Source organism: Cicer arietinum, chromosome 6 (assembly GCF_000331145.2).
Source record: "Cicer arietinum cultivar CDC Frontier isolate Library 1 chromosome 6, Cicar.CDCFrontier_v2.0, whole genome shotgun sequence".
Classification (NCBI taxonomy): Eukaryota; Viridiplantae; Streptophyta; class Magnoliopsida; order Fabales; family Fabaceae; genus Cicer; species Cicer arietinum.
In genome coordinates this window covers 70,070,253-70,087,259 of record NC_021165.2, presented here as the reverse complement: position 1 = coordinate 70,087,259, position 17,007 = coordinate 70,070,253, and the positions used below count along the sequence as shown (strand labels likewise).

Here is a 17,007-nt window from a genome sequence, read left to right as displayed (position 1 = left end):
TAACAAATCAAGTCATTTACCCATATGAGATCACCTTATCTTATTTTTTTCTATGAATCTTTTTTTTTTTACTATAGATTTTCTCATTAAAATTCATTTTCTTAATCTTCCTTCAATAATTTCATGTGCTATAAATATTTTTTTCAAAATTAATTTTTTATGATAATCATATGTTAGGGCACAAAAAAAATTGAAAAAAAGTTGATTGAAAAATTTGATGAAAATGAAGGAAAATGTTCATTTATCAAACGGATTCATGACATTTAATATTTTCAATAGTGTTTAAATGTAAAGTTGGGACACTAACACGTACCCTCTAGTTTAAAAGACGTGATGACTGACCCATACACTAATTTAAAGCCGAGATGATTGACCTGCACGCTCTGATTTAACAGACGGAACTACTGATCCTCAACCTCTAATTTAAAAAGGGATGATTGACCCGCACACTATAATTTAAAGTCGGGATGATTGACTTGCACTCTCTGATTTAAAATTCAAGATGACTGACCCGTAACCTCCGATTTAAAAGCCGAGATGATTGACCTACAACCTTGGATTTAAAATTCGAAATGACTAACCCACACCATTTTCTTCTTCTTTGAAGCGGGGATGACTGACCTGCATTCTTTATTTTTCCTTTGCAACCGAGATTTCTAACCTGCACCCTTTACTTTTCCCTTTGAAGTCGAGATTTCTTACTAACATTGTTTACTTTTTTCCTTTGAAGCTGGAAAAACGACTCACATCTTATGTCGAGAAAATGACCCGCACCTCTGAAGTTGAGAAAACGACTCACACCCGAGCCGAGAAAATAACTTGTATCATACGTTGGGAAAACAAATCGCAACCTCGAAGTCAAGAAAATGACCCACATCTTAAGCCAGGAAAATGACTCGCAACCCAACCGAGAAGATGACCCGCATTTTGAGTTGGTAAAATAACTTGCACCCAAAGGCGAGAAAAAGACTCACACCCCCTAAATCGATAAAACGACACTCGCACCCAAGCCGAGAAAACGATTCGTATTTAAATTGGGAAAACGACTTGCATCCCGAAGTCGAGAAAATGACTCGCACTCCCAAAGTCGATAAAACAACCTGCATTTTAAGCCGGAAAAATGACTCACGTCCTTCTTTGCAATGCTAAAATTTTCCAACAATAGGGTTGATTTAAGATTATTTTTTGACATAAAATTACTTTATCGAGTTATTTTATTCTCTTCTTCTATTTGAATAAATTATTATCTACACATATTTAATCCCCCCACCCGTATTTTATCTATGATTTTGTCGTCTGAGTACGACGTTGGTTTGCTCGTCATCGTGGTGTGGTGTTTTTCTTTTCAATTTTGGTGCGGTGTTCAGAGAAATAAATAACTCGTTTTATTGGTACCATATTTTGAGTAAAGAACTTATATAGGCTACCACCGAATTCAAATGTCAAAGCCTTACAAATGAATTGTCATCTAGTTAGATTGACAATGTGAATGACCTTCTATAATCAATATGGACGAATACACGTAATTATTTTTTTCAAAGATGCATGATATCAAAGATTGTGAGTTTCACATTATTCTTGAATCATTGGTCGGTGAAAGACATTTAATTTAATTGTTATTCTTAAAGTTTAGGTTTTATTATTTTTTATTAGCTTTTGCAATTTTTATGCATATCGTTAACATATTTTTTATTTTCCTAATCACTAGATCTGATTATACTATTCTTATTTTAGTACTAGTGATTTTTTTTTTTTTTTTTTTAAAAAAAATTTTAAAATCTAAAATCATCTGTTACAATACATTTTCTTTCATATATATTTTTATATTATTATTTGAAGAAGATTATAATTTATAATACAATAAATATATATTTTTTATATAAATAATACACAAGATTATTTGTCAACGGTCAACTAGTTATATGGTCTTTCACAAACCAATCAATTAAAATAAAAATACATATTTCAAGAGTAGAATTATAAAATCTAAAATCATCTGTTACAATACATTTTCTTTCATATATATTTTTATATTATTATTTGAAGAAGATTATAATTTATAATACAATAAATATATATTTTTTATATAAATAATACACAAGATTATTTGTCAACGGTCAACTAGTTATATGGTCTTTCACAAACCAATCAATTAAAATAAAAATACATATTTCAAGAGTAGTATGTCTTTTGAGTATCTTTGATAATTTTTTTTTAAAAGATGTAACAAAATAATTATAATTTTTTGTATAAATTATACACGAGAAAAATATGTTTCCCTTCTCAATTAGTTAAAGAAAAACATGAATTAATTTATTAAAGGAAAAATATACATTTTATTAATAGTGTCTATTAAATGTCTTTTACGTAAAATTTTAAAGAAGATTATAATATACTAATTATAATTTTACGTAGAAAACAAATACAAGATAAATATTTGTCAATTACTAATTAGTTAAAAGATGATTTTTTTTTTCCAGAAATTAATTAGTTTAAAAAAATATACACTTTATTTGTAGTATGTTTTTTTGAATATTTTCCTATTAAATATTTGAAAAAAATTGTGGTACACTAATGTTAGTTTTGACTAAATCACATATGTATTCCCTTAAATTATTTGTATACATAAAAAAAAGAAAGAAAAAAAAATTAAAGAACATAAAGTGAAAATAGTTTTCAATCTTTTTGTTCTTCCCAAAGCCCATTTTTTCCTCAAATCAATGACCAAAAAATTTGCATACATTATTCATCATCTTCAACCTCCAATTGGTTGTCCCGGAGGCAAAGATGCTAAGCCATTATTTGTGGATTATGTTCGAAATTAAAAAGATAACAATATTAAAGAAACAATCATCACCAATCAATAAAAACACGTGATTAAGCATTAAAATTTTGATTGAATAAAAATTCGAATTCCAATTGTATTTGTTTGATTAAGCATTGATAGGCGAAGTTATGCAATAAATAAGGTGTCAAATATATTGTTTAGCATTTTTCTTTTTATTTCAAAAATCCCAAATTCAATCTTTTTAGGTTACCCAGTATTAACAACCTAAGTTAATTCAATGGTTAAATAGTTTATATAAAATTTTAATATTTCAATTTTAGTTTTTATAAAATAAAAATACAATTATTAGTTTATATAAAATTATTATTTATACAGTTTTAGTCTCTGTTGTTAAATTAACATATAATTTTCAATGAATTTTTTAAAGTATATTTTCAATAGTTTAAAAAGACCTTCTATAAAAAAATAAATTCAAAATTTAATTTTAAAGTTTATATATTTATTAATTTTATCACTAGTTTTTTACATTTAAAAATATATATTTAATTCATCGTAAGTTAAAAATTCTAAATTTTTATGTAATAAATTTTTTATAATTTTCTTCGCAAAACATCATTCAAAATTTTTTAATTGAAAGAATAATTAAATATATTTTATTTTAACACTGATAAAAAATACTAATAGAATAATTTTATATAGAATAAAAATTTTATTTTTGTTTTACATAAATTAAAAATATAAAATTAAAATTTTATAAAAATTAAAAATATATTTAACTTCTAATCAAATATGTTGAATTCCTAACAAATAACATTTGAAAAAGAGCTGGAGATGGAAGATCGTGAAAGAACTCTATAATTATTAACCCAAAATAAAGTTATATTGCATAAGAAATTTTTAAATATAAAAAATTACAGATAAAAAAGAATAAGAAGATAATAAAAAAATCACCAATCAATTAATTTAGAGAAAAATATATTAAAAAAAAAAATGGAATTTAGAATATTTTTTGTCGTTGAGAAATTGAGTGGCGAAATTTGGAAATTGAAATGATTGGTTAAGTGAGCGTGCTATATATACGAGGCTATATTGGAGAAGAGAAAATATAATTTAATGAGAGTAATGTGTAGTAACGGTTTGCAGAAGAATGGACAAATATATTGAAGCAAAATAGAAAACCTAGAAATTGATTTTTCAATCCGTTTTCTTCTTCGGTTTCCCTAACAACATCATTTCTCAATGGCCGCATCACAAACCCTATCTTCTTCCCTTTCCAAACCATCCCCTCTCCCTTTCCCTCTCACCAACGCTCGATTCTCCTCTAAACCTACTCTCCCTTTCCACCTCTCCGACATCCCCAAACCACTCTTCACCGTTTCCTCTAAAAACCCTATTTCCGACATCATTCTCTCAAATCATAACCAAAACAAAACATCCCTATCTCTCTCCGATGACGACGACGACGACGACAAACCTAGAGAAGAGTGCGGCGTCGTCGGTATTTACGGCGATTCTGAAGCTTCCCGTCTTTGCTACTTAGCCCTTCATGCTCTCCAGCACCGTGGTCAAGAAGGTGCCGGAATCGTTACTGTTAACGATAACGTCCTTCAATCAATCACTGGCGTTGGTTTAGTTTCCGATGTGTTCAACGAATCGAAACTCGATCAATTACCTGGAAGTTTAGCTATTGGCCATGTTCGTTACTCAACTGCTGGCCAATCCATGCTTAAAAATGTTCAACCTTTCGTTGCTGGGTACCGTTTTGGTTCTGTTGGGGTTGCTCACAATGGCAATTTGGTTAATTACCGAACTTTAAGGGCTAAACTTGAAGAAAAAGGTTCGATTTTTAATACTACTTCTGATACTGAAGTTGTTCTTCATTTGATTGCAACTTCAAAGCATAGACCTTTTATATTGAGGATTGTTGATGCATGTGAGAAGCTTGAAGGTGCTTATTCAATTGTGTTTGTTACTGAGGATAAACTTGTTGCTGTTAGGGATCCTTTTGGTTTTCGACCTTTGGTTATGGGTAGGAGAAGTAATGGTGCTGTTGTTTTTGCTTCTGAGACTTGTGCTCTTGATTTGATTGAAGCTACTTATGAGAGGGAAGTGTTCCCTGGTGAAGTTATTGTGGTTGATAAAAATGGGATTCAATCACTTTGTCTCATGTCTCATCCACAACCAAAGCAATGTATCTTTGAGCATATTTACTTTGCTTTGCCTAATTCTGTTGTTTTTGGTAGGTCTGTTTACGAGTCTCGTAGACGTTTCGGGGAGATACTTGCTACCGAGAGTCCTGTTGATTGTGATGTTGTCATAGCTGTTCCTGACTCTGGTGTTGTTGCAGCACTTGGTTATGCTGCAAAAGCTGGTGTTCCTTTTCAGCAAGGGCTGATAAGGTCACACTATGTAGGAAGGACTTTCATTGAGCCATCTCAGAAAATTAGGGACTTTGGTGTGAAGTTGAAGCTTTCGCCGGTTCGTGCTGTACTTGAAGGTAAAAGGGTTGTGGTTGTTGATGATTCAATTGTGAGAGGAACAACCTCATCAAAGATTGTGAGGTTGCTTAAAGAAGCAGGTGCAAAAGAAGTTCACATGAGAATTGCAAGTCCTCCAATTATAGGGTCATGTTATTATGGTGTGGATACACCTAGCTCAGAGGAATTGATCTCTAATAGGATGAGTGTTGATGAAATAAACGAGTTTATTGGATCAGATTCACTTGCTTTTCTTCCATTTAATAGCTTGCATAATATGTTGGGTACTGACTCACCTAATTTTTGTTATGCTTGTTTCTCTGGGAAATACCCTGTTGAACCAAGAGAGCTTAAGGTTAAAAGGGTTGGTGATTTTGTTGATGATGGATTGAATGGAAGTTTGGAACAAATTGATGGTGGTTGGGTTCAAGCTAATAGAAATCAGAAAGAGGTGAATGCTGCTACTGGTCTTTGATCATTGTTCCTGCTACTTGGGATTTATTTTTGTTACTCTTTTATAATGTTAAGGGTACCTTTGTGATCTGGTGTGGTTAAAGATGGTGTCAATCGATCTAACCACAGTGGTAGCTCCATATATCATTCAGATTCTGAAGGCTAATGCTTAATAGTGATAAATTTGGATATTTATATGGAGTTTTTGTCATCTAGAACTAAGATTAGAGTACTATAAGAACAATGTTGCATGTTTTGCTTGTTGTTTCTTTTTTCTTCCCTCCTTTTTTTATCTTCAAAACAACTTGTAATCGTACAATTTTGGATTATTTATATTTGTGCACGTTTCATCATTCTCCATTTCTTCTTTTGTATACTTGTTGACATGTTGTATATATTATTATATCTTTGTATTTTCGGTAGGTTGAAGAAACGCAATCAACATTTTAAACAAACACAACTTCATGTTTACTTGGTTAAGATAAAATAATAGAACAATAACAATCTTGATGCATTAAAATTAATTCAAAGTTGTCTAATCTTGGTTTCTAATGGGTTTACTTTGTTGTTTTCTCTCTTTAAGGATCCATAGTTGCTTCAATTTTCGTTTACTGTCAATCAAACAAAAGTACAGGCCAAATTTCAGAACTGTTGTAGCATTTCCCTTTGTCTATTGTTCTCATGTCTCAAGTCTAAAATTGCAATTTATTTTATACATTCTTATGATATTGTCGTATACATTTTTTATGCACTTAATGTAATTTTTTATATTAATTAATGACGGTTTTTTTCAACTACCCTCGTTTGCATTTAAAAGTGAAACAACTAAAGTCTTACTGTGCCCAAATGAAATAATTAGGATAGACATAACTGACATATACTTTGTTATCACGTTATTTTCTTGCAAAATCCTTTATTAATGCTTTCGCGTTAGGATTTGTTTAGGGGAAAAAACAAGTTTGTAATGTTCCCCAAAAATAAAAAATTTAGTCCTTTTCTTGACTGTTGTGTTGTTTAGTGGATCCTGGTCCATTCACCTGTTTTGTTACTTCTCACATCATTAAGAAATGCCATTCACAAGTTCATTTCGAAATTCTAGTCTTGTTTAATGGTACCACCATAGCTACATAGAGGACACTCTCAAATTTCGTCTTTTCTGCAATCTTCATTTCAATCTTTTCCATCCCCGTGCACTTGAAGTTGAATATGGACAGGGGGTGGCATCTGGGCTCGTGTAACTATTTTTCGATTATTTCAAATAAAATTAAAAAAATATGTCAGAAGTGGGATTTGAACCCACGCCCTCTTTCGAAGACCAGAACTTGAGTCTGGCGCCTTAGACCACTCGGCCATCCTGACTGTTTTGCTACTTTCTTCAATCAAACCTATTTAACCAATAATTAAAAATTTCGCAAAATGGAAATCCATCTGCATGATCTTTGTAACTACCTCGAACCAACTTATCATCTGAAAGTTAAGTTGGACATTAATTAGTTTATTTTCTGTTATCCACTTAATATTTTCTATTTTTCTTTTACCAAAAATCCACTTCCAATAATTTTTTTTCATTTTATAAATAAACATTTTTTTAGCGAGTTAAGTTAATGATCTTTTTTGTTAAAAAATTTACAGCTATTTTAACCTAATTTTACAACTATTAGGTTATTATAAAAATTTCCTTGTTTATTAATTTTTTTTTTATAATTTATTATACTTTGAACTCAAAAAGTAAGACAAACATAATAATTCAAGGAAATGATAAAAAAGAAGATCATATACATAATTTAAGAACCGTGCAATTTAATCTTTGCAGTTAGTTATATCTTTTTTTTATTTGTTCTCATTTTGAGATAGATAAGAAAGTTCTATTTTTTTCACCAAAATTGAAAAGAAAACTGATAAAGTTCGTTACAGAATTATGTAAATATAATAATAATTATAAACATAATTATTAATTAACAAAAACTCGATCCATGTTGGAAAAAATATTTTTAATGTAATGAAAATTATGATCCATGTGTTCAATCCAATCTAGTGAAATAAAGCTCGGTTGGTATATATTTTTTTGACAAGAAAACTCGGTTGGTATAGATAATTATGAAGTTGGACCAAAAAAATGTTCGGAATATACCACTAAATAATGTACCCTACATAAACCTAACTTCTGTGCTCTTTTCAAGGTGGGTTAGAAATTGATGATATTGGAAATTTTGTTAAAGGTATATAAAATACGTGAGAAGATATGGATTAGAATACAATCCTTATCACTGTATTATTGATTCTGCCATTAAATTAATGCATTTAACCTTAGCCTCAATTAGTCCCTACGACCAAACGGGTATGAACAGAACAGCGAAACAATGGTCATTCTTTACCAAAAAATAAAAGTTTGTAACACTTCATCTAAATGTTATCATAAAACAAATCATGTCCAAACAATGCTTACAATTTCAGATATGTACTGAAATTAAATATGAGCTATAATAATTTTAATATAAGACAGGAATTAGGACTTGTATATGGACTATCTGTCCGAGCTGTGGATAGGGAATGCGATCCATATAACAACTAAGGAGAACTTCTGTAAATATGTGAAACTGAGTGCAATGAAACAGCAACAAATATATAAAGAACCATATGTGATCTCCAACACATCCTATTGCTTTAAGTCCATCTTTGAGTTGGCATTACCATTCTGCTGTTGTTGCTGTTGCTGATGCTGCTGAAGATGAATGTTTTGTTGGGATGTAGGAGGCTGATGCTGCTGTTGGAACATCATAGGGTTGACAGAATGTTGCGGAATCAAGCAGCTAGAAGGATGTGACTCCCCATTCAGCTCAGCTGTAGCAATCTTTAGTCTTTGAACCTCAGCAGTAAGCGCCTCATTCAGAGCTATTAGAAGAGGATACAGGGATCAGAAGTAATAATCAGCAAAAAGCAATCACAAGCAAAAAGCAATCTAGAACTGTTTAAGTAATACAAGCAAGTGACTAATACTAGTGATTTATAGGCCTTTTAAATAAAGAAAAAACCTAGTGATTGTATAGAAATGCTGTTGATGAGATATTACGGCTTCTAATAGACAAGAAGCGAGCATCACAAAGTATTTAAATCATCAAACTTTTGATCGAATTCGTGTCCCGGTGTTCGACACCGATATGACACCAACATACTGATTATATTCAATTAATTCATTTTCTCAAATTATTACCGTGTCAACGTGTTAGTATCATGTCTGTGACAATATTTGTGTTTTCATAGCTCTACATTAACTTTCCCAGGATGCTTAATAATTTCCAAAACCAGAAGTAACTGCTACAAACACGAGTTATTGAAATGAAATCTCATGTACGATCAGTTTCAGCAGAAGGGAACAAGTGGATATGAGGGCACACCAGATAGATCTTATAATGGGGTTGTAGCATTGATAGTCACCATGACTAAGTAACTTACATTAAGAAAAGCTAGCTTAAGCTGACACACAAGATATTTTTTAGCTACCCCCAAGAAATCTGAACAGGAATAAATAAGGGGCAACTTAAACCTCAGCAATGGAATCAGCAAACCCCCTCTGTGAAGCTCGTTTCATAACCACAATATTTTTTTTTTCTTTTTCTCATAGTGCACTGGAATTCTCTATCTAGCTAAACTTCTAATCATATCATATCTTTTTAATTCCTATAACCCATCTTCCAATGCTAAACAATGACTTTATCTTGTACTGAAATTCAACTTAATATTTAGGAAAATTGGAACAGAAGGAATGAAACTTCTAACCACACTTGTTAAAACCTCTAAATGATTTTTATGTCTAAATTAAAAGGCTCTGTACAATAAAATCTCTGCATCTATCAGTTTTCAGCTTGTTAGTTTTCATCCAGAAACATAAAGTGAGTTACAATGTTGCATGTTTTGCTCATATCCATGAATAAAGATACATTGAAAAGATTGACAGAAATACCATCTCGGAGTTTTGCTTGTTGTTCCATGGATTGAAGGCGGAACTTCAACTCACTATTTTGGTTGGTAAGTCCAACAGAATCTCTCTGCATTCACAACAAAGATATCAATAAAATTAGGAGAGAATAAAACTTCGCTTAAATGACCAAACTAAAACATCCATTTATTTACAAACATAAATAAACACATTCCCACCTGCAATAGAGTAAGCTGTGCAGAAAGTGTAGTGGCTTCAGTCTGCAGAGTCTGAACTTTATGTTCTAGTTCCGATATATAACGCATCTTGCGTTCTTTCGACCGCGCAGCTGATTGCCTATTAGCCAAAATCCTGAAATGACCCAATAAAATCAAAGTTAAAATTAACCAACCATCCATGTGGACATTACTATTAAGATGTTGAGTAATTCAATTACAGCACCTCTTAGCACGTTTAGGATCAGCCATAGCAATTTCAGCAAGTTTCTCATTAGCCATAATTTTCTTCAATTCCGGGCCACTAAATTCACCATTCCCAAACTCCAAGCTAAAAGCTGCGGCTGAATTCCCATCAACCGAATTCCCCGGAGACATCAATCCAGGTGAAGGTGGAAGCTTGGACGACTCATCATTGAAATTCAACTTTCCAATAAAACTATCCATGGACACACTCCTATAGTGTCTCGTTGTCGGCGCAATATCACCTCCTGCACTTCTCTTCATCCCTTCCTTCCTCTGCATACTATCTCCACTCTCATTAACACTACTCTCAGCTTCATTTTCACTACTATCACCTCCATTAGTCTTGGTTCCGCTAGCTCTACTATCCAAATCATCGCGATTATCGGTAGCAGCGTTTTTGTCATCAGTTCCAGAAGAGTTAATCGCATCAATGTTATCCAAATTCATATAAGCAGAGAAAAGATCATCAACAACTTCACCTTCAGGTGATTGCGATTTCTTCTCAATAGAACCCTCTACATTATGATTATCAACATTTCTGTCCCAACTTGTTTCCCTTTTGACCACCGAAGAAGGAGAAGTTTTGGCAACTTCTCTTCCTCTAAGAGGAATAAGAGGCGGGGAAGATTGCAACACCGTGGAAAATCCAAACGGAATGTCACTGTTGGAACGGCGATGAGATTTCCGAGGAGGCAACGGCGAATTATCGTTAACGCGGCAAGGGTTACGAGCAAAGGGAGAAGAAGGAGGTAAGAGAGAGTGAGAAGTGACGTCACGATCTTCCATTGACACGTCAGCATGGTCCGTGGTTGAAGAGTCGCGAAACGGACAAGGGCTAAGAGGTGGAAGAGAGTCTAGTGAGAAAAAAGAGGGTTGGGAGAGTGATCGAGTGTGGGAAGGTGTAGGACTAGTGTTATGTGAAGCTAATTGCGGCCGTGAAACCGGGATCTGAGAGTATGGTGAAATAGGTGGGATCTGGTGTGGATGAGAAGGTGGTATACCTGCTCTTTGTTGATGCTGATTCTGATGTCTACGCATTTGTGAAGGATTAAATTGCGGTATGCTTAACTGTTCCATGTGATTGTTGAGTGTATGTTGTTGCAGAAAAGAAGAAGAAGAAGAAGAAGAATGAAGCCTCTGCATCATTTCATTATCTTCATTATCTCCCATTCTGCTATACTCTAAATAATATAATTGAGATTCAACAACCGTTAATCTGAAACTGAAAAATCATAATCTTAATAGTGACGATTGAAGTTAAGTTAGTTGTTGTTTGGCGGAAATGCCGAAGGGAACAGGCGCTTATCGCTCCAAGATTAACTCAATCTCTAGAACAACAACGACAAGGAAGGCCAAGGAGAAGAAAAATAAAAGATTCACACACAAAAATACATACACAGTGTCTTTCTTTTTTCTTTATTTATTTTTTTTCTTTCTTTTTCTCTCTCTACTCCGCGACGATGACTATTACTACACGGATTTCATGACTACTACGCGTGAATTTAATAAGAATTTCATTTCACCGTAATTTGCATTTCAATTTCATTCCGACCTCATTTGTTTGTTTTGACATACGGCAGGTTTTTTCTAATTTTCTAATTTTCTTCCCCCCCTTGTCCCCGCGGTTTATGTAGCAACTTTTTACCCAAAATAAACTAATCTTCTTTTTTTATTTTATTGTAAAACTAAAACGCCCGTTGTATTATTTTATTTATTTCTTATTTTATTATTTCCTGTGGGCCAATTTCTAATAAGTAACTTACTTTTAGAAGGAAATAAAATCCCATTGCTTTCTTTTACTTGTGCTTTAATTTGCAATTTTATGATTATGTATGTATTTTCTTTTAGAATTCCTGTTTATTCCACCAAAATAAATCATAAAAGGTTTCCAATTTGGCATGGGTGGGGATAAAGTTTTGTTCCGATTCTCATTTATGTGATTCTCTCTCATCTATGAAATTACTTTTAATGTTGACATAAATAGTTGCAGTATACATATATATCTATTATTTAACAAAAATAAAGAATGAGTACACAAATGTAGGTCTATGCCCTCGAAGGATTTTAAGATGAGAAATGTAGAAATTTTAACTTACAATTTCTGCAATAAACTATTTGAAACTTTAAAAACAAAATTCAGCAAAACAAAACTTATACTTTTTGGAATCTTTAATGAATGTTTTAAGGACATATATTAACAAAACTTGAAAATGAGTTATTTGAAGACTTTTGTCTTACTCGATCAAACAATTCAGGTGCAAATATTAATCACTTAAAAGTAGTAAATCTTGAATTTGTTTATTACAACTTTTTCGTAAAAAATAAAATTATTTTTGAATTTCTTTATCTATTTATTATAACTTTTTAAAAAATTAAAATATAAAAACTACTTCAAATAAATATATCAAATGAAAATTTCAATCTATCTATTTTTAGTAGTGTCTAAAAAACTGATTTTTTTTTATATTCATTTTTAAAAAAATATATATATATATATATATATATTTTCATTGTAATAGATATAATGCAACTTCTGATTTTCTAATAAAATTCTGATTTATTGAATATCAAAATAATTTTTTTTTAAAATCTATAACAAACATACAAGTTAATTATGAATCCTCTTATTCTTGTATGTTTGATGCCATTACTACTCATAGAATTATGAGCACACCCATGAAGTTTTATGGTAGGTTTCAAAGTTTGTTACCATTATTTTGAGAATCTAGAAGCAAAGAAACAATAACTTATGGAGTAATTTAATTGACTCGTAATCAGGTAATCAAATTATAATCAAATACAATAATTTACATTTGAGGCAATCGCGAGTTGTACATGTTTCTATCATTAAAAGAGCAAACACAAGTAGTGAGTTAAGCCAATTAGTGTAACATTGTTGCATTTTTTTCGACACAAAGCAACCAAATAGAGTATGATATGAATGTGGCCAATTTATTATCGCCAACACGAAATGGTTTACATCTATTCGTGATGTTCATATAGGTGAAACATTTGAGTTATTATTGGCATATTGAGTTGGATCCATGAACTGCAACTTGCTCCTATTGATTTTGAGTTGGATTATAAATTGGTTGTTGATGCCTTCAATTCTAATAATTTGGATGTCATTGGTAATATTATTTGTACTGGTTGGCATACAAAAAATAATCTATTTACATAAAGTTTGGTGGTGAGTTTTTATTTTTTTTAAACTTAGTGTTGAGTTTGTTAAGACTATTTTTAGTAGTGTCTAAAAAACTGATTTTTTTTTATATTCATTTTTAAAAAAATATATATATATATATATATATATTTTCATTGTAATAGATATAATGCAACTTCTGATTTTCTAATAAAATTCTGATTTATTGAATATCAAAATAATTTTTTTTTAAAATCTATAACAAACATACAAGTTAATTATGAATCCTCTTATTCTTGTATGTTTGATGCCATTACTACTCATAGAATTATGAGCACACCCATGAAGTTTTATGGTAGGTTTCAAAGTTTGTTACCATTATTTTGAGAATCTAGAAGCAAAGAAACAATAACTTATGGAGTAATTTAATTGACTCGTAATCAGGTAATCAAATTATAATCAAATACAATAATTTACATTTGAGGCAATCGCGAGTTGTACATGTTTCTATCATTAAAAGAGCAAACACAAGTAGTGAGTTAAGCCAATTAGTGTAACATTGTTGCATTTTTTTCGACACAAAGCAACCAAATAGAGTATGATATGAATGTGGCCAATTTATTATCGCCAACACGAAATGGTTTACATCTATTCGTGATGTTCATATAGGTGAAACATTTGAGTTATTATTGGCATATTGAGTTGGATCCATGAACTGCAACTTGCTCCTATTGATTTTGAGTTGGATTATAAATTGGTTGTTGATGCCTTCAATTCTAATAATTTGGATGTCATTGGTAATATTATTTGTACTGGTTGGCATACAAAAAATAATCTATTTACATAAAGTTTGGTGGTGAGTTTTTATTTTTTTTAAACTTAGTGTTGAGTTTGTTAAGATACGGAAATGATAAAGAAAAGTAAAATAGACAAAGAAAAAACTTTGTAAGAGAGTCAAATATAAAGAAAAAATCAAATAAAATTTTAAACTAATAGGCAAAAAATATTCAAAATAAATTTTATTTAATATAAATTAAGACAATACAAAAGAAAATAAATACAAAAAAATAAATATGTTGGAAAATTGAGTTTGACGACGGTTTCAATAAGTCAAGTTCATTCATAATTGATTTTGTAATAAAAAGACTACTTTTTCAATGTAAATAACTAGACTAGTTGATGTAGAAACTGAAAGTGTGAAAATAAGACAAATAGACCTATTAATTAAGTACTTTTTTTTTAATTTTTATTTTCCCCTTTCTATTAGAATTTGACAAATATATTTGTTTGGGATAGTCTAAGACATAATATTATTAAGGTGACTAAATATAAAAATATGTATTCAATTGTGGTGACATTTAATTTCTCTAAGTTTAACTCATCTCTTGACCTATGCATAAAATATTATATAGAAACATAATTTAATTGGAAGAAATGATAAATATGGTATAATTGGCTATTTTATCGAAAAGTAGATCCTGTATGTTTTTTATTTTCTTTTAAGTTTAACTTCTCTTTATACTTATACTTGAAGTTTTAAATTAATATTTTATAAGAAAAAATAAAAAGAATTAGACCATTATTGACAAATTTAATTGATGCACGTTAACTAAATAGAGAGTATTTGTTCAACTAATTAACTTAACTAAGATATCATTTTCCTAATTTGAGTTATTAAACTTCATGTAATATATATACATATACAAAAAAGGGCTTGAAAAACATTTATTAGACGTTTGTGAGACCAAACCTTTCAAATTTATTTGAGAACATGAAATATATATGTTTAGACATAGATGTATATCAAATTATGATATATAAGTCATCCCATTAATTTACAATTAATTTTTGGTTTAAAACCTTTTATATCTAAATAATTTGAGCCAATAATTTGATACTATTATAAAAATAGTTGTATTTAATGGATAATAAAATATTGCAATTTAGATTAGAAATATAATAAGGGAGCGAGGGACCCAGGGGTTGGCGTCAATCGTGGCCTAATAAAGGGTGGTGAGTATGAGACCCCATCATATCATATGTTTTCCCAATTCATTGCAATGCCATTCTTTTGTCTTAATCACTTTCTCATGGAGTAACTATCAACACGTGTCATCTTCTTTAGCTTTCATAGTCCACACGTGTCCCTGCCCCTGCCCAATATCAAGAGTCAAACACTAATAATAGTTATAGTACCTTCCCTCAAAAGAATAATAATAGTAATTTCTTCTCTCATTTTCCATTTTTAATATGTATTCAGATTAATCGATTTAATATGTAAAATATATGTCTGAATAATCCATCTAAACATATAAAACATCTATTTGAAAACATAAAGAGTAGAAGAAACAACCACATGAAATAATGGCTTCTTTTTTCGTTCTATGTATTTTTAAAAATCCTTATAGTACACTTTTAGATGATAAATGGGAAAAAACTACCACATAAAATAGGTACCTTAAGGCCCTTATCCGCTTTGATAAATCAAAATAAGGGCCCAAACATGGCCCGCGTAGTTAAACCATGCTCATCCCCTAATTTAATAATAAATAAGAATAACAAAAAAATCTGTACATACAGATAAACCTGCAACTAACAACTAGTTTAACCTCTAGGTTTCAGCCCATACTATCTTTTAGAAATTTACCGTACGATGCACATGATAAATTACAAATCGTTTAAATGTAATATTATGTTATATTATCATTCATTATTTTAGTATAATAATTTTGAATTAAATTTAAAAATATTAACATGAAAAGTATACAATGATATTCTTTTAGAATTGATACCAAAATATATAGCTAATCAAATACTCCCAAGATAGCAAGAGATTTGTACATTTGCTAATTAGAGTTGCAAAATAAATAAATAAAACTGGATAGTAGTGATGTTCTATAATTTAGCAAATATATATAGTAAAGGAAGATTTATCTCATGGTAAACATTTATCTGATAAGCTGGGATCGTTTTTATTTTAATTTTGATTTCTAGAGTAAACGTTTGCATAACTAATAACTATCGTAGAAGTTGGTTGTAAGACTCTTTTCAATTGCCATAAATTTGTTCGATCACTTTATTTTTTTCCCAACCAAGCCTTTCTATAACTAATCGTGTAGTTATGCAAAGCCTAAATCTGAGCAATAATAACATTCACTTTGATTGAAGGATCAACTCTCATAACTTGCATTATGCTTACACATATCATGTTAGAATCGAGCTTTGTATGATCTTGTGATAGTACATAATTTGTGCATGTATGAAACGCATTCAATTTACCAATCACCCACAATTCACTCTTTTTGCGTTTTGAAGCTCTGCATCCAAATAAACAATTTGGATTTGATTTTTGCACCACAAAATTCAATGATTATTTTAAATGACAACGCTTGATTGCATGTACACATTCATCCTTGTTCTGAAACTTCATTCCAACTGCAAGAGTTCCATTTACTGTTGGAACTTCGTCAATGAACATGTGATGAAATTCAGTTGGTTAGTTTGCGGTGTCTAAATTGATGTTCTTCATGTGGAATGGTGGATCGAATACATGTAAGATAGGTTGATCTTCTGCTTTCATATCTTCATCAACATCGTCGTCAGAATCACCGGATGATTCATAGAAGTATGTTTCATCCTCTTCACTACAATCACCTAATTCTTCCTCACTGATATTATAAAAGACAGTAAGCGGAAGATCACATTGTGGACTTGTTGGGAGAGATTCGTGACAGAGTTGTTGGGAGACA

At 30.8% G+C, this 17,007-nt stretch overlaps 2 protein-coding genes and 1 non-coding gene across 3 annotated transcripts; 1 reads left to right on the top strand and 2 right to left on the bottom strand.

Annotated features, from left to right (window-relative positions):
• Positions 1-3,896: 3,896 nt before the first annotated feature.
• Positions 3,897-6,071, top strand: LOC101490699 (amidophosphoribosyltransferase, chloroplastic-like). The gene has a single exon (XM_004494921.4). It carries the CDS (start codon positions 4,028-4,030, stop codon positions 5,738-5,740), a length of 1,713 nt encoding a protein of 570 aa, XP_004494978.1. The 5' UTR covers positions 3,897-4,027; the 3' UTR covers positions 5,741-6,071.
• Positions 6,072-6,993: 922 nt separating this feature from the next.
• TRNAL-CAA (transfer RNA leucine (anticodon CAA)) lies at positions 6,994-7,077 on the bottom strand. Its single transcript has one exon. It is a non-coding gene; the product is annotated as a tRNA-Leu (tRNA).
• Positions 7,078-8,059: 982 nt separating this feature from the next.
• On the bottom strand, positions 8,060-11,426 carry LOC101490377 (bZIP transcription factor 29). Its single transcript, XM_004494920.4, has 4 exons — positions 10,097-11,426; positions 9,874-10,006; positions 9,680-9,764; positions 8,060-8,610 (listed from the first exon to the last, which is right to left on the bottom strand). The coding sequence occupies exons 1-4, from the start codon at positions 11,284-11,286 to the stop codon at positions 8,375-8,377; spliced, it is 1,644 nt and encodes a 547-aa protein (XP_004494977.1). The 5' UTR covers positions 11,287-11,426; the 3' UTR covers positions 8,060-8,374.
• Positions 11,427-17,007: the final 5,581 nt, after the last annotated feature.